Source organism: Rhinoderma darwinii, chromosome 9, assembly GCF_050947455.1.
Source record: "Rhinoderma darwinii isolate aRhiDar2 chromosome 9, aRhiDar2.hap1, whole genome shotgun sequence".
In the NCBI taxonomy this organism is placed as follows: Eukaryota; Metazoa; Chordata; class Amphibia; order Anura; family Rhinodermatidae; genus Rhinoderma; species Rhinoderma darwinii.
In genome coordinates this window covers 17865230-17883484 of record NC_134695.1, presented here as the reverse complement: position 1 = coordinate 17883484, position 18255 = coordinate 17865230, and the positions used below count along the sequence as shown (strand labels likewise).

General features: G+C 41.6%; 1 protein-coding gene across 2 annotated transcripts in view; it reads left to right on the top strand.

Annotated features, from left to right (window-relative positions):
• GANAB (glucosidase II alpha subunit) overlaps positions 1–18255 on the top strand; it is a 95092-nt gene that overhangs the window by 17135 nt on the left and 59702 nt on the right. For both annotated transcript variants that reach the window (XM_075837320.1, XM_075837321.1), the window contains exon 2: positions 5173–5271. In XM_075837320.1, coding sequence (XP_075693435.1) covers positions 5173–5271 — 99 coding nt within the window. The remainder of the gene's footprint in view (positions 1–5172; positions 5272–18255) is intronic.

Sequence of the window (18255 nt, the reverse complement as noted above, 5' to 3'; positions counted from 1 at the left end):
TACCTATCTAAGCGATTTCTGAGATCGTTTTCTCGTGACACCTTGGGCTTGAAGTTACTTGTAATATTTGGTCTATATGTTCAGTATTTAAATGTGAAAAAGAGCAAAATTTTTAGAAAAATTGCAAGAATTAGCATTTTTATAAATTTAAATGTATCTGCATGGAAGACCGATAGTAATACCACACAAAATAATGGCCAGTTAACATTTCCCACATGTCTACTTTAGATTGGCATCGTTTTTTTTGAACATCCTTTTATTTTTCTAGAATGTTACAATGCTTAGAAGTTAGAACTTTAGCTATTTGAAGTTTTTTTTGAAAATGTGAGAAATTTCTGCTATTTTTAGGCTGGATTAACACGAGCATGTAAAGTCCCGGACCGAACACATTGCAGAAAGCCGGGCTCATAGCATCATAGTTATGTACGACGCTAGGAGTCCCTGCCTCTCCGTGGAACTACTGTCCCGTACTGAAAACCTGATTACAGTACGGGACAGTTGTCCCGCAGCGAGGTAGGGACTCCTGGCGTCATACATAACTATGATGCTAGGAGCCAGGCTTCCTGCAGTGTGTTCAGTCCGGGACTTGCGGCTGAAATACGTTCCGTCCTTTACGGACCGAACATGCTCGTGTGAATCCAACCTTACGGGGACCGGTTCAGTTGTGAAGCGGCTTTGAGGGGCCAATACAATACAAACCCCCATTTTAAAAACTGCATCCCTCAAAGTATTCAAAACAGCATTTAGAAAGCTTAACCTTTTAGGTGTTTCACAAGAATTAAAGCAAAGTAGAGGTGACCTTTACTACAAATCTGCAGAAATTCATATTGAATTTTTTTTGTCTGTGTAATTACCAGAGAAACACAACTCTGTTTATTGCCCAGATTCTGTAGTTTTTAGAAATATCCCACATGTGGCCTTAATGTGCTAATGGACTGCAGCACAGGTCTCGGAAGCAAAGGAGCACCGAGAGGGTTTTGGGGCCGCCTTTTTATTCGAATGTATTTTAGGCGCCATGTCAGGTTTGAAGAGGTCTTGTGATGCCAAAACAAATGAAAGACCCAATTTTGTAAACTACACCCCACAACGAATTCATCTAGGGATTGTTAGCATTTTGACCCGATAGGTGTTATAGATTTTATTAGAATTGGGCAGTGAAAATAAAAAAAACAAACAAAAACCTTTTTCTTCAATAAGGCATAACTTTAGCTTTAATTTTTCATTTTCTCATCAAATAAAGGAAAGTAAGAACCACAACATCTGTAAAACAATTTCTCCCGAGTACGGCAATGCCCTGTATGTGGTCATAAACTGTTGTTTGGGCATACGGGGCTCAGAAGGGAAGGAGCGCCATTTGGCTTTTGGAGTGCAGATTTTGGTAAATTCGTTTCTGGCCGCTATGTCGCATTTGCAGATCCCCTGTGGAACCAAAATAGTGGAAACTTTCCAGAAGTGACCCCATTTTAAACGACACCCCCTCAAGGGGTGTAGTGAGCATGTTAACCGCGCAGGTGTTTTGCAGGAATTAGTATGCACTTGATGTTGCAGAGTGAAAATGGGAATTTTTCCATAGATATGCCTATATGTGGTTCCCAACTCCTGCCACCATAACAAGACAGCTCTCATTATTATGCTGTGTTTCCCGGTTTTAGAAACTCTACGTGTGGCCCTAATCTTTTGCCTGGACATTTATGCAGGCTCAGGGCTGAAAGAGTGCCTTGCGAAATTGAGGCCTAATTTGGAAATTTACAAAGTATGGGTTCACGATTGCGGTTCACGATTGCAGGGTTCTGATGTGAAATAATAGAATAAACCCCTGAGAAGTGACCCTATTATGGAAACTACACGCCTCAAGGCATTTAGTAAGGGGTGTAGTGAGCGATGTCACCCCACAGGTCTTTTCAATAAATGATTGCGCTACGGATTGTGGTGCAAAGTAAAAATTTTCATTTTTCGCTAGATAAGCCATTTCAGTGGCAATTATGTCGTGCCCAGGTTGTGTCACTGGAGACACATACCCAAAAAATTGTTAAACGGTTTCTCCTGTATATGGCGATGCCACATATATGGAAGTAAACAGCTGTTTGGGCACGCTGTAGGGCTCAGAAGGGAGAGGACACAATTTGGCTTTTGGAGTGTGGATTTTGCTTGGTAGTAGTTAAGTTTGGAGTATTACAGGTATTTCAGTTTATAATGTGGGGGTACATGTAAGCCAGGCAGTGTACATCAGGGGCATAGTCAGGTGGTATAATAATGGGGTAAAAAAAAAATCTAGTTGTGTTACGCGGTGAAGCAATTTTTTTTTATGCACAGGCCAGTGTCGCACTGATAAAAGATGTCCTTACTTATCCCCCTTTTGGTCCACACTCCGCACCTTTGCAGTTTGATGAATTTCGCTGGAAAAGTGTTTGTCCTGGTATAATACGGGCGCCCTTGCTTCCAGCAGATATGTTTGAGCCCTCCCATTACTGGTTCCCTAATTTTAGGGCCTTGATAATTTGCCTCTTGAAACAGAAGAAATGTTCCTTTTGCCCCTGCACAACTGCATATTTTTTATTTTCTGACTTATTAGAGCCGTAAATTATTTTTTATTTTTTTCATAGACGTAGCGATATGAGGGCTTTTTTTTTTTGTGGGACGAGCTGTAGTTATTATTGGTACCGTTTTCAGATACATGCAACGTTTTGATCACTTTTTATCCTATGTTTTGGGAGGCAAGGTCACCAAAAATCAGCAATTCTGGCTTTTTTTTTTTTATACAGTGCTGACCATGTATTATAAACTACATGTTAACTTTATTCTGTGGGTCAGTACGATTACAGCGATACCAAACTTATAGCACTTTTATGTTTTACAGCTTTTTACACAATATACCTTTTTGTAAAAATGTGTTTTTTCTGTTGCCATGTTGTAAGAACCATAACTTTTTAATTTTTTTTTGTCGACGGAGCTGTATGAGGACTTGGTCCAACTGTCAGATTTAATTTTTTTCTAAGGCGTTGCACTACCTATGTAGTGCAGTGTATTAGATCTGTCAGTCATTCACTGACAGCAAGGCGATTTAGTCTCTGGGCGGGGCCTAATCGGCTTCCGTAATGGCAGAGCAGGAGGCCATTGTTAAGCCTCATGTTGCCATAGCAGCAGTCGGCAGCCCTGCGATCGCATAGCATGGCTGCCTATCTGCTGTCACCCACAAAGATGCAACGATCACTTTCGATCGCTGCATCTAAGGGGTTAAAAGGCAGGAATGGGAGCTAGCTCCGGTTCCTGAAGTTACAGGTGGATGTCGGCTGTAACATACAGCTGACATACACCGCTGATGACGCCGGCTCAGCTCCTTAGCCTGCGCCCTCTTGCTGGCGGCTATGGAAGCCTTTTAGTCCCCGCCTCTGGGCAGGGCCTGGCAGGCTTCCGTACTAGGCAGACCGGGAGGCCAGTATTAGGCCTCCGGTTGCCATTGCAGCCCTGCAATGAAATTGCCTGGGTGCCAATGAGCTGCAAATCCCTTAAATGCAGTGATCGATTTTGACCTCCGAATTTAAGGGGTTAACAGCGGGGATCGGAGCTAACTTCGGTCCCCGCCATTACAACGGGGTATCAGCTGTAAGTTACAGCTGACGTCCAGGGATGGTGGCACCGCCTCAGCTTCTGAGCCAGTTTCTATTATTTGTCGTATGGATATGGCAAAATGCTGGAAGCACTAGCTTTCCATGATGTATCGATGACCAATGTCGGGAAGGGGTTAAAAATGTCAGTCAGTGTAATTGGTGCAACTTTATAAATAGTTTTTAGTAAAGATTATTTTTACTTTTTGAGATACAGCTGCTCTGTATTCTCTTTAGAGAGCAGCTGTATCGTTCGCTATGACCTGAATCCGTCAGGCCCGCAGGACTCTGGTTCGGTGTTAGTGTGTCCTGGGTGTTTCTGACTTGCAGGATCCACCTGTAATGTCTCACATCTAAGTTATGAACTTGGATGCGATGGTTTACAGGTGGATCCTGCGTGTCTGAGACACGCGGGACCCGTTTTCACTGAACCAGTCAGTCCCGCGAATCTAACTGGAAGAGGATTTTATTTTTTCAATCAAATAGTATTTATTGACAAGTTTTTTTAACAATATACAGACATTTGACATAAAACAATAACCACAACGTCCCACACATTAGTAAAGAGCACTATGCACTGTATTGATCTACCAGATTAAGCCTCCCCTCCCCTCCCTAACTACGTACATTCCACCATCTAGATCTGTACCAGACATTAATGATTTTGATCCAATAGCCTGACCGATACATTGTTCAAAAGAGTAGCCGATGGCAACCCCGGCGACATTAACCACATTGTCCATTGACCCTCAAACTTTTTAATCGCGGGAACAGATTTTTGCGAACGATACAGCTGCTCTGCATAGAGAATACAGAGCAGCTGTTTCTCAAAGTAAATTTTTTTTTAATGGAAAGTATATATAAATTTGCACTAATCACACTGATCTTTTTATTTAAAAAAATAATAAAAATGCCTTTCAAAGGTTTACATAGTCTTTAAATGTAAGGAAGTGTTTTGCGTACTGCTTCTACGTGTTTGTCTTGGCGATACATTTAATTTTGCTTTCTTTTGTTGTGGCTCAATGTGTTTTTAATAACAAGATTTGTTTGTAATAGAGCGCGTAGTCTAAGCACTCTACAGCTACAATTACTTGTAATAAATAGCAAATTCCAAGTATAACCTTGTTGTCAGAAACTCTTTAGTCACGGGAATTACGTATCGGAAACATTGCAAAATGCAATCGCATTTGAACATTATTTTACGGTTTACATATAATCTGCGTAAAACCGTTAAGATTCTTCTTAAAATGTGTGCTACTCGTAAACTACGAAGTATTATTTCCAGAGCTGAAATCTCCGAGCATTCTGTGGTGGCTCGTTGTCTGCACAGAACTTGTTGTGGTGACTTGCATTCTGGGAAGTGTCATCTTTACGCCAGGACTGTTCAGAAATCTTATGTATTCCAGCAGAATTGTGACTGCAGCTCTGGACTAGAATCCAGGCAGTTACACAAGCTACTTAATATATGTACAATCCTCTTTACAGAATGCAAAAAAAATATTTGTTTTCTAATTTCTTGGCTGATCTTTTGAGCTTCTCATGTATTTTTTCTCACTCTCTAATATAGGCTCATTGGGCTTGCTCTCGTGTTCTCAGTCTGTCTTACTCCTGGCCTAAGTGTTGATAAGAGCAACTTTAAGACATGTGAACAGAGTTCATTCTGCAGGTCAGTGACCCGGCACACGTATTGTTATGTTTTCCATATCTATTCAAGAACCAATATTTGTACCACACCTACCATACAGGTATTATAAGTATATGAATGTGTGTTCAATGTGGTTGGTGTGTAGTTGGGGTCCACGTTCAATCCACTACGTGGCCAAGTGGACTGTAGGCACACGGAGTACTGCTTGTGTAGGTTGAGCTGCGGTGCCTCCCTCCCCACTGGCAGTTTACTTAGTGAAGGATGGTGCTCTTTCAACAGGCTAGACCTGCTCTACCATATTGCTACTTAGTCCTGCCTATTCAAACTACTGGCCTATTTAGGCATTTGTGCCGCCCTTATTTTTTTTTTTTTGAGGGCGTTATAAGGAGATGGTACTGCGAAAGACTAGGGCAAAACTCTTATGTAACAGTTCCAAGAAGAATTCAGTTTGTAGGTATTCGGGAATCTGCGTTTCCTCTCTAAACCAAAATGTGTATAGTAACAAGTGGCATAATCACAAACTGTCATACTTGGGTAATGTGATGAAACGGTAAACTGAAACCACATAGCTGAGAAAGTGACTGGCTATACTTATTACATCCACTTACTGCTATGATGACTTTCAGCAACACAATTGTTTTAGGTTTATCCTCTAAAATAAACATGGAAATAATTCTGCTGAACATTGAGTTTAGATTCAGAATTACGAGCCGATATTACAGTAAAGCACTTGTGCTGCTGGTTTTCTGCCTTGGTGGTTGGAGTTCTTCCGCTGTGGCATGGAGGGTATATACAATACAAGTGGCCGTATGTAAAAGATTTGGTAATGACATCCGCAGTGATGTATGTTTGTACATACATTACATTACACGTTTATGGCCTCGTGAGCCCTGTTAACCATTTAAAGTAGCTGCTTTCCCCATTGAAATCAATGAAGAGGAAGCCATGCTTCCACAAAGCCCTTTCGATTGAAGTCTATAGGAGTTACGGAAAGTCGAGCCGCTGTCTACTTTACTTAAAGAGGCTCTGTCACCAGAATATAAGTGCCCGATCTCCTACATAATGTGATCGGCGCTGTAATGTAGATAACAGTGGATTTTATTTTGGAAAAATTATCATTTTTGAGCAAGTTATGAGCAATTTTAGATTTATGCTAATGAGTTTCTTAATGACCAACTGGGCGTGTTTTCGTTTTGACCAAGTGGCCGTTGTACGGAGGAGTGTATGACGCTGAAAAATGAGTGACCAATCAGTGTCATTCACTTCTCAGTGTTCCAGCCCAGCATGATCCACAACACAGTGTGATTGTGCAGTGAAAGAAGCTGGGCTGCAACAATGAGAAGTGTATGACACTGATTGGTCAGCGTCATACACTTCTCTTAACAACACCCAGTTGGTCAAAAGTAAAAACACGCCCAGTTGGTCATTAAGAAACTCATTAGCATAAATCTAAAATTGCTTATAACTTGCTCAAAAATGATCGTTTTTCAAAATAAAAACCACTGCTGTAATCTACATTCCAGCGCCGATCAGACTATGTAGGAGATAGGGCACTTATAATCTGGTGACAGAGCCTCTTTAACACCTATCAGGCTTCTATGGCATATTCTGTGGATATGCCATTAATGTGTAAGGTGGGAATAGCGGTGTAAATGAACTAAAGACATGGATTGTAGCAAGAGTTACTTGCATACATATTATTCAGTGAAGTTAAAAAAAGAAATAAAAAGTCTGCATCCAGACATTGCCATGCATTGCAATACCCTTACTATAAAATACCCCCTCAAAGAGTTTGTATAAATTTAGAGATACCTACCTGCTATCTGAGCGCAATACCCGACAAAGCCCGAAAGGAGGAGTGGCATTGTTTCTGGGAAAAAAAAGAAACCATGTTTTCTAGACTCCTGCTAATCTTTTAGGCTAACGGTTAGCCAACTTTGTCGACCATCTTGTAAATGGGGGGGGGTGGTTGTCTGCGTACTCCTTTTGCTGGCGCTTGTTGAGATGTATGGGGTACGTTGGAAGTCACTAGTACTCGAGACTGGCAGCTGCTTACTTTTTTTTTCTCTCCCCAATGAAATAAACATGCATGCTCAGCCGAGCCTGTGTGTTTATTCTGGAGTCAGCCTATCGCTATCTCATGTGTATGGCCAGCTATGGTGGTGTTGATGACATCATCTACAGATACTTGAAAAGAAGATATCCCTTTGAAGAAATACCCTTTAGATTTCAATGTATAGTCTCCATTTAATTGGCTAAGATACAGATGTAAGACTTACATAAAGCAGTTATTGGTATGATCCAATGAGGAAGGGTAATCTGTAATTTCACACATTATTTTATGTTTCTGTTTTTTTTTATTGCTTTTGGACTACCTTCTGAGTTTTTGGATTTGCTTTGTGTAAACGGGGGTTTTACACCAGTCAATTATAGGACAAACGATCGTTCAAAGAAATCTCGTTGCCGATAATTGCCCTGTGTAAACAGGCCAGCGATAAGCAGATGAACGAGCAGCAACGACTCGTTCATCTGCTGATCGTATAGTTTTAAAAAAGTAAAATATCATCGTTGTTGGCAGCACATCTCACTGTGTAAACGGGGAGATGCGCTGCCGACATGATGATGTACGGAGACGAGCGATCGGAGTAACCACCGCTCGTCCCCATCCATAGCTCCGTTGTGACAGGATCAAACGAGCGCCGATCAACGAGCTGTCTGGTTGATCGGCACTCGCTGCACCGTCCAAAATCAGCCGGTGTAATAGGGCCTTAAAGAGGTTCTGTCACCACATTATAAGTGCCCTATCTCCTACCATAATGCGATAAACGCTGTAATGTAGATGACAAGTGTTTTTTTTATTTTAAAAAACGATCATTTTTGAGCACGTTATAAGCAATTTTAGATTTATTCTAATTAGTTTCTAAATAGACAACTGGGCGTTTAACTTTTTACCAACTGGCCAATCAGCATCATACACTTCTCTCTATTCATGTCCATTTTTATTCACTGCACAGCGTGATCTCGTGAGATTATGCTTTACTGTCACATACACCCACATTAACTTTACTGAAGTGTCTTGAGAGTGAATAGACATTTGCCTCCAGCAAGGACACGATGTCTATTCAAATTCCCGCCACTTCGGTAAAGTTTGTGTGGGACTTACACAGCACAGCGTGACCTCGCGAGATCACGCTGTGCTGTCATTCACAAACTTTACCGAAGTGTCGGGAGTGTGAATAGACATCGCGTCTTGGCTGGAGGCAATTTCTACTCACTCTAAGACATTTCAGTAAAATTAATGTGGGTGTATGTGACCGCACAGTATGATCTCGCGAGATTACGCTGTGCAGTGAATGGAGAGAAGTGTATGACTCTGATTGGTCAGCGTCCTACACTTTTCTTTACAACCCCCAGTTGGTAAAAAGGTAAACGCCCAGTTGTCTATGAAGAAACTAATTGGCATAAATCTAAAATTGCTTATAACGTGCTCAAAAATATTTTCAAAATAAAAAACACTTGCTACCTACATTATAGCGTTGATCACATTATGTAGGAGATAGGGCACTTATAATGTGGTGAAAGAGCCTCTTTAAGCCTAAAATAAGGCCCTTTCACACCGGCGGCAGATTGGTCTAAGGAGCTTCCATACGTTCCAGAACATCTGCCCGTGTAAACATGGCAGCAATCAGCATGTTTATCGGCTGATCAGATCTTTTATGCCACCATAAAAATGGACGTTTATCAGCATCACGTGTCCCTGTGTAAACAGGGGATGTGCTGCCAACCATATGGAAAATGTATGGAAACAAACTATTGTATCAACCGGTTCAGGACCAGGCTATTTTGAGCCTTCAGTACCAGACACGGTTTGGGCATTTTTAGCACGCGTTTGTTAAACGGCTATAAAAAAATTTATTTATTGGGCTAACGACGTGATTTTTATGTCAATTTTTTTTACGTAGATTATGCAGGTTTCTTTTTTTTATCTGTTTATACACATTTTGGACAATGTTTAATTTTCAAACTTTAAGCTTAGAAATTCTAAGTAAAAATATGCTTTATTTACTTTTTAGCTCTTTTTCTGGTAATATAGTTGTACCCTAAAATAGACCTTTTATTTGTGGTCGCCATTGTCTACCGTAAATTTTGATGTATTACATGTCTATTTCAGGGTAATTGGGTCAGAGCTAGCGTTACGACAATGATTGGCGGGGGGGGGGGGGGGGGACAAAGTTTTTTTTGTTTTTGGGTCTATTTTGTGTACATTTTTTTTTTTTTTTAATTATTTTTGTACTTTATTTTAGTTTTTAGTTTTTGTTTTTTTTATCATGGTCCGTCCCTCAAAGGTCAGAAAAGACCTTCTTTTACACCATGTTTTTCCACTGTAACTGGGGCTGCAGAGCAGCCTCCGTTACAGGGGAAATCAGCCCTCTTACAGTGACTATTGTCACTAATAGGGCTGTGCTGGGTCTAGTAAGACCCAGCAGCAGCCTGCCACTAACGGCACCCGACGATCATTCCTTTATTCAGCACTCATTGAGCGCTGAGTAGAAGAGATCAGAGAAGATCTTCTCAGGGTCCCACGGGAGTCACTGACTGCTGGAGACCCGACATTCAGCTGTACGATTGTTCGGGTAGCGAGCTGAAACTCGCGCCGTAAATAGTCTACGACGTGTGTTTTAAGGAAGTAAATGGAACAAACGAGCACTGATTGACCTGTCGTTATCATGTGGCGCTAGTTCCTGGGGAATGATCTGCCAGTGTAGAAATGCCTGTAAGGTTACTCTGGTACAATAGTCATTTGACTTTTAAACCCCTACCCACACAAGTCAGGAACTGTACGTCCTTGCGAGAGGTTTCTTGCCGCACCAGGACGGACAGTTACTGAACTTTTCCCGGAGCTCACGGTCATAACTGATAGTGTCTGGGAACCGGGAGATCATCTGTTCCCGACAGCTGACACTCCCCTGTCACCTGCAAACGGTTGAATGCTGATGATCGCTTCAATTAACCCCTTAAATGTAGAAGTTAATAGCGACCGCCACAGTTTATGGGTTTGTAGCACATTGGCACCCCCACGGCATGATTGCGGGGGTGCAGATGGTTGGTATGGCAACCGGAGGCCTGATAATTGCATCGGAGTCTGCGAAGTACGGAAGCCTATGAGGACCCACCTCCGGCAGGGCCTGATGAGCTTGCTGACCGTGTCACACTCACATCTCTAATACATTGCACTATGTAGGTAGTGCAATTTTATTAGTATAGCCATCAGTGCTGCAGGCCTTCAAGTCAACTAGTGGGACAAAAAAAAAATAAGTTAAGTAAAAACCACACAATTGCCTTTTTCCCATAATTTTTATTACTGGAAAAAAACAAACCATACATAATTGGTATCGCCGCGTCTGTAAAGATGTCAAATAAAAAACTGTCACATAATTTATCCCGCAAGTTGAACGCTGGAAGAAACAAATATGAAAAGCTACGTTGTTTTTAGATCAGGTATCCTACCGAAACATGGAATGAAATGTGCTAAAAAATTAATTTACCCCAAAATAGTACCAATAAAAACGACAGCCCGTCCCGCAAAAAAAAGCCCTGACACAACTTTTTTCGACCCAAAAATAAAAGTGTTAGGTCTTAGAAACAAAAAAGGAATGATTTTTTTGTAATAGTTTTTATTGTACAAACACTGTAAAACATAAAAAAAAAGTTAAATCTGTAGTAAAAGACTACAATTGCTTGAAAAAGCTCTGAGTGAAACGTTGCTGCTGTTTGTGATTAAATTGTCTACTTTTGTTGAGGGCTGAAACGTAGCTTGTCTTTGAAACATAGAATAATACACCACATCTTTGTTTGACATTAACTTTTGGAGTTCTGCGGTCATTTCTGCATATATCTAGGACCGTTTGGATCAAGGTCAGGATCGCTTAGCACCAACCTATACAATTGCCGAAAAATGCAAAAATCGCAATTATGGAATGTTTTTCTGTTTTTTGGTCACTTTTTTTATTTAATTTTTTAAAAGAGGAAGTGATCGAAAAGTTGCATGTGTCCCAAAATAAAACCAATATAATCTACAGCTTGTCCTGCAAAAAACAAGCTCCATCAACCGAAAAATAAAACCGTTAATGCTCTAGTAAGGCGCGGAGGAGAAAACAGCCTGATGTGCAGGCCAGAGGGAGACATTCCTTCTTGTAGTAAAATATCCAAAAACTATATAAATTTGGTATCGACGTAAATGTACTGACGGGCTGAATAAAGGTAACATGTAATTTTATACTGCACGATGAACACTTAAGAAAAATAAAAAACAATGCCAGAATCAGTTTTTTTTTTTTGGTCCCTAGCCTCCCAAAAAATATAATAAAAAGTTGCATGCCCACCGAAAATGGTACTAATAAACTATAGCTCGTCCCGCAAAAAAAGCCCTACTATGGCTATGTGGATGGAAAAGCAAAAAAAGGCACTAGTAAGGCGGTGATGAAAAAACATCATGACATGCAGGCCAGAGGGGAACAATAAGTGGTTTTCTGGTCCCTAGTGTTTGGGAACAAGGAAGGGGAAAGCCACAGCACATCCGCTGAACACTTATCCATCAAAGTTTCCCAATCTGCAAAGGAGGAAAAGCCTTAGGCCTCATGCACACGACAGTTCAGTGTCATGCAGAAAAACTTGGGAATCAACAAAGGTCTCTCTCCTGTGAAAGCCAGAGAGAAAAATGTCTAGGTGAACATGTGACCTTGCTTTGGGTGTTTTCAGGGGGCTGGGACAAAAAAAGGCTGACAAATGAAATTCATAATTTTGATTTTAATGGCCATGAAAAAGGGATGTCAAACAGCCATTAAAAACGGACAGATGGACTGGAAATGGATGAAAATTTGGAAACCCACTGATGCAAAGCGGCCATGAAAAACTGACAGTTGATCAGTTTTTAATGGCCATTTTTTTTCACTGTCAGGTGAATACAGCTTTAGGCTATGTTCACACGGAGTATTTTGGGGGAGGAATATCTGCCTCAAAATTCCGTTTGGAACTTTGAGGCAGATATTCCTCTCCCTGCACGCCGATTTTCGCGGCAATTATCACGCCGTTTTTCGCCCGCGGCCATTGAGCGCCGCGGGCATAAAACAGCGAGATATACGCTTTCTCCTGCCTCCCATTGAAGTCAATGGGAGGTCGGAGGCGGAAGCGCCCGAAGATAGGGCATGTCGCTGCTTTTTCCCGTGAGGCAGTTTTACTGCTCGCGGGAAAAAGACGCCGACGCCTCCCATTGAAATCAATGGGAGGCGTTCTCGGGCCGTTTCTGCCGAGTTTTGCGACGCGGTTTCCGCGTCAAAAAACTCGGCAAAATACCCCGTGTGAACATAGCCTTAATGTCACACTTATGTATGTTCTTGACTATAACATAATATTTAGAATTTTGGTGTACATTTTGTTTAACCCCCTTAGGCCCCATGCACACGACCGTGCCTGCAATTCCGGCGATTGAGAGACACATTTTCGGGCCGCATGGGAGCACGGCCCGCAAAATGCAAAAGAACGGACATGTTCCATAATTCCCGGAACATTTCCATGGGAAAGGTGTCAGTGTTCAATGAAAGTGAGTGGCTCCGTGACCCACCAATCACAGCACACTTTTAGCCGGGGACGGGTAAAAAATGCCCCACCCCTCCCCCCCCCCCCCCCCACCCGACAGCTTACATATCTCAGTCACCGACAACGGACCTGTAAAAGCAGTCCAATGCCGGCAATCTATGTGATCAGTGGATCTGTACAGATCCACCGATCCGCCCTAAAAGTTATCAAAAGTTATCTTCCTGTGCTCCCTCCCCCATGTCCCATGTGACCGGCAATGGACTGCTGCTATTGGTCCATTGCCGACGAGAGCTGTGATTGGTGGGTCTGTTCAGACCCACCAATCACAGTGCGTTTTCTTGCAGGGTGGGTGAAAACAGGATACAGGCTCTGATCTTAGTTGGTGTTTAGTAGTTGGAGAGATCAGAGCCTGTATCGTGTTGTCAGTGAAAATAGTGAATACCCCTAATTTTCACTTCCCCTGTTCCCCACTGCCTCAGTGTATAAGGGAGATTTTTTTTTCTCTTTTATTTTTTATATTACTTAAAAATAATAAATTTGATTTAGTTCGTAGGTAGTACGTCAAATCATCGCGTCAGTTGTCCGTTAGGGCCCGTTCGGATCAGTATTGGTTTTCCGTTCCTGGGGTTCCGTCTGAGGTTTCCGTCGGGTGAACCCCGCAACGGAAAGTCAAACTGAAACCACAGCTCCCGTTTCAGTCACCATTGATATCAATAGTGACGGAAACATTGCTAATGGTTTCCGTTCGTCACCGTTCCGGCAGGTTTCCATTAGCAATGTTTCCGTCATCATTGATATCAATGGTGACTGAAACGGAACTGAAAGCCAATGCTGATGTGAACAGGCCGTCAGTCAGTGCCTGTTCACATCACCGTTCATTTCCGTTCCGGGGTTCCGTCGGAGGTTTCCGTCGGGTGAACCCCGCAACGTAAAGGGAAAGCGCAGCCTCCATTTCAGTCACCATTGATCTCAATGGTGACGGAAACATCGCTAATGGCTTCCGTTCGTCATCATTCCGGCAGGTTTCCGGTTTTCCGACGGAATAAATAGCAGAGTCGACGGAAACCTCCGACGGAACCCCGGAACGGAAACCAACGCCGATATGAACAGGCCCTAAGTCAGCATCAGTCCGTTTGTAAGTGCTATAAAACCCAAAAATTGTTTTTGTTTTACGTGAGAAAAATTAAAAAAAACACAAACTGTTTGTGTTAGGCCGGATTTACACGAGCATGTGCCTTTTGTGCGCGCTAAAAACGCTCCGTTTTGCGTGCGCAAAAGCTACTTAATGGCTCCGTGTGTCAGCTGCGTATGATGCGTGGCTGTGTGATTTTCGCGCAGCCGCCATTATTATGACACTTTTTGTATGTTTGTAAACAGAAAAGCACGTGGTGCTTTTCTGTTTTCATTCATACTTTTTACTGCTGTTGCGCAAATCACGAGCGTCAAACGGAAGTGCTTCAGTGTGCTGCGCGTGATTTTCACGCACCCATTGGCTTCAATGGGTGCGTGCTGCGCGAATAAAGGACATGTCGTGAGTTTTACGCAGCGGATGCGCTGCGTGAAACTCGCGGACAGTCTGCACGGCCCCATAGACTAACATAGGTCTTTGAGATCCCGCTTTGAGGCCCTCCATAAATTTCTGCACTTTAGTGACAATTCCCAATGCCCCCCTGCGGATGACCTAAACTTCGATGAACTTTTTAAAATTAGGCCCCTCATTAACATTTTAGCCCAACGTTTTTCATCCGTCTACACCCCTCAAAAATAAATATCCATAGATGAATCCCTGGTGCACTTCAAGGGCAGCCTGAAGTTTCGCCAATATTTACCAAATAAGCGCGCCAGGTACGGGATAAAAATGTACAAGCTGTTTGAATCTGAGACCGGATTTATGAGGCGAAGGAGAGGACAATACAGCCCCCAAATTGTCCCTCTGTCCTGTCCACAGCAGGGAAGATAGTGTGGGACCTCCTGCACCCACTGCTTGATCAGGGGTACAACTTGTACTTGGACAACTGGTACACTAGTGTTCCCCTGTTCAAATGTCTAAAAGACAAAAAAAACTGGGACGGTGCGATAAAATCAGAGGCACCTTCCCAAGACCCTTATCAGCCAATCCCTACAAATTGGCAAAAGCAGGGCGTTGCTGTAGAATGGGATCCTGCGTCTCAAATTTAGAGACAAAAAAGAGGTCTGTATGCTGACCTCTATACATGATGCCAGCTGCACCCATGTCCCCCCACATGTGGATTCTCATCATCCACGTTGATGCCTGTGTGCATTCAGGCATATAATAAACTCATGGGGATGGTTGACCTGAATGATCAGGTGTTGAAACCTTATAGTGCCATGGGAGAGTAAAATCCTGTACCAGAAATTGGCTACCATGTCCAGATGGCACTATAGAACTCCTTTTTAAATTTTAAGGAAAGCTGGCAATCCGGGTACATAAAAACAAATTATTTGGAGATGAGGTGGGGGAAACGTCTGCTGCTCCAAGTAATGTTTGTCGAATTGATCCTGGGCAGCACTTTCCTAGTGAAGTGCCTGGCACAGGGAAAAAAGGCAGGTCACAAAAAAGATGCCGTCTACACAAAAAGGAGTATCCGTAAGGATGCCACATATCAGTGCGACACTTGCCCATCTAAACCCAGACTGTGCATGAAGGAGTGCTTCCGCATCTACCATACCCCCCTGGATTAAAAATGTTTTATACTTTTAAAACCCCCACACCTCCCTTTTATCATTCTGGTCTTTTACCCATTTTTAAAATTGGACACTCTATAAAAAAAAAAAAAAAGCCCTCATTATACCCCCTAGATGAATACCTAATACTCTTAACAAATGTGTGTGATCTGCACGATTTTTTTCAGTTCAGGCCTATGCTTGTGGCCAAAAATCATCCAAGTAAAAATAAGACCTCAAAATTCTTGTGGTGCTTCTTCACTTCCAGGCACTGCTAAGTGTCCAGACAACATATTTAGACCACTTTGGGGCTATTTATAAACTCAGAAGAAAAATCCAAATAAACATTCAGGTGTCTTCCTGCACTTAAATGCAGTGTCGGAATAATCTGTCCTATAAATGACGCATTTGTGAAAAATTTTACATTTTATTTTTAATGGCAGATTTCTACTAAATTCAGCCCCAAAAAATACGGGGTCCTAAAAATGATCACACACCTAGATAAATTCTTCGAGGGGTGCAGTTTCCAAAATGGGGTCACTTCTTTGGTGTTTCCACTGTACTAGTACCTCAGGAGCTCTGAAAATGCGTCATTGCACTCGAAAGCCTTCCCAGCAAAATCTGTGCTTCAAATGGTTCTCCTCCCTTTCTGAGCCCTGCCGTGGGTCCAAACTGCAGTTTATTACCACATATGGGGTATTTCCGTAATCAGGAGAAATTGCTTTACAAATGTTGGGGTGCTTTTTCTCCTTTGTTCCTTGTAAAAAAAAATAATTTGTAAGTTTTTTTTTTTTGTTTTTTTTGCTGAGAAAATGTAGATGTTAATTTTCACAGACTAATTCCAATAAGTTCTGTAAAAAAAAAACTGTGGGGTAAAAATGCTAACTATACCCCTAAAAAAAATTCCTTGAGGGTGTAATTTCCAAAATGGGGTCACTTCTTTGGGTTTTCCAATGTACTGGTACCTCAGGAGCTCTGCAAACGCGACATGGCATCCGAAAAACCTTCCCAGTAAAATCTGTGCTCCAAATGGTTCTCCTTCCCTTCTGAGCCCTGCCGTGGCTCATTAATTCATTAATAATTAATAATCTTTATTTATATAGCGCCAACATATTACGCAGCACTTTACAATTTAGATGGAACATGAAACAAACATTATCAGACATTGCATAGTGACAAAGTTAATTTACAATTCAAACCTGAGGAGTGAGGACCCTGCTCGCAAGAGCTTACAATCTATGAGGAAATAAAGGAGACACAAAGTGTAACAGTGTTTGTTCTGTACAATAGTCCAGCCATTTTTATACACATGGGGCGGTACACATAAAGCTGCATGAGCCGGTCACCAGCCAGTATCCGTGTATGACGGACATGAAGAGAAGGAGTGTGAGGGAATCTTATTCTGATGACTAATCTAAAAGGAGGGCCATGGAAAGGAACAGAAGTTTATTACCACATATAGGGTATTGCTGTAATCCGAAGAAAATGCTTTATAAATGTTTGGTTTTTTTTCTTCTTTATTCCTTGTAAAAATGAAAATATTCTGTTTTTATTACGAAAAAACTGTAGATTTTTGGGACAAAATGCGAACTATACACCTAGAAAAATTCCTTGAGGGGTGTAATTTCCAAAATGTGTCACTTTTGGGGGGTTTCCAGTGTTTTGGTCCCTCCAGGGCATTGCAAATATGGCACCAAAAACTATTCCAGCAAAATCTGCGCTCCAAAATCCAAAAGGCACTCCTTTGCTTCTGAGCCCTGCTGTGGGTCCAAACATTAGTTTATGACCACATATGGGGTATTGCCGTAATCAGGAGAAATTGCTTTACAAATGTTGTGGTGCTTTTTCTCCTTTATTCCTTGTAAAAATGAAAATATTCTATTTTTTACGGAAAAAGTAAATTTTCATCTTCAGACTAATTCCACTAAATTCTGCAAAAAAAATCTGTTGGGACAAAATGCTAACTATCATCCTTGAATAATTCCTTGAGGGGTGTAGTTTACAAAATAGGGTCACTTTTGGGGTGTTTCCACTGTTTTGGTACCACAAGACCTCTTCAAACCTGACGTGGTGCCTAAAATATATTCTAATAAAAAGGAGGCCCTGAAATCCCCTAGGTGCTCCTTTGCTTCTGAGGCCTGTGCTTCAGTTCATTAGCACTCTAGGGCCACTTGTGGGATATTTCTAAAAACCGCAGAATCTGGGCAATAAATATTGAGTTGCGTTTCTCTGGTAAAACCTTCTGTGTTACAGAATTTTTTTTATTACAAATGAATTTCGGCAACAAAAATACAATTTGTAAATGTCACCTCTACTTTGCTTTAATTCCTGTGAAACGCCTAAAAGGTTAATAAACTTTCTGAATGCTGTTTTGAATACTTTGAGGGGTGCAGTTTTTAAAATGGGGTATTTTATTGGCACTTTCTAATATAGAAGGCCCGCAAAGCCACTTCCGAACTAAACTGGTCACTGAAATAATAGGCTTTTTAAATTTTATTGAAAATGTGAGAAATTGCTGCTAAAGTTCTAAGCCTTGTAACATCCTGGAAAAATAAAAGGACGTTCAAAAAACAATGCAAACAAAGTAGACATAGAGGAAATGTTAGCTAGTGACTATTTTGTGTGGTATTACTATCTGTCTTACAAGTAGATACATTTAAATTTAGAAAAATGCTAATTTTTACAAATTTTCTGTAAAGTTTGGTGTTTTTCACAAATATTGAA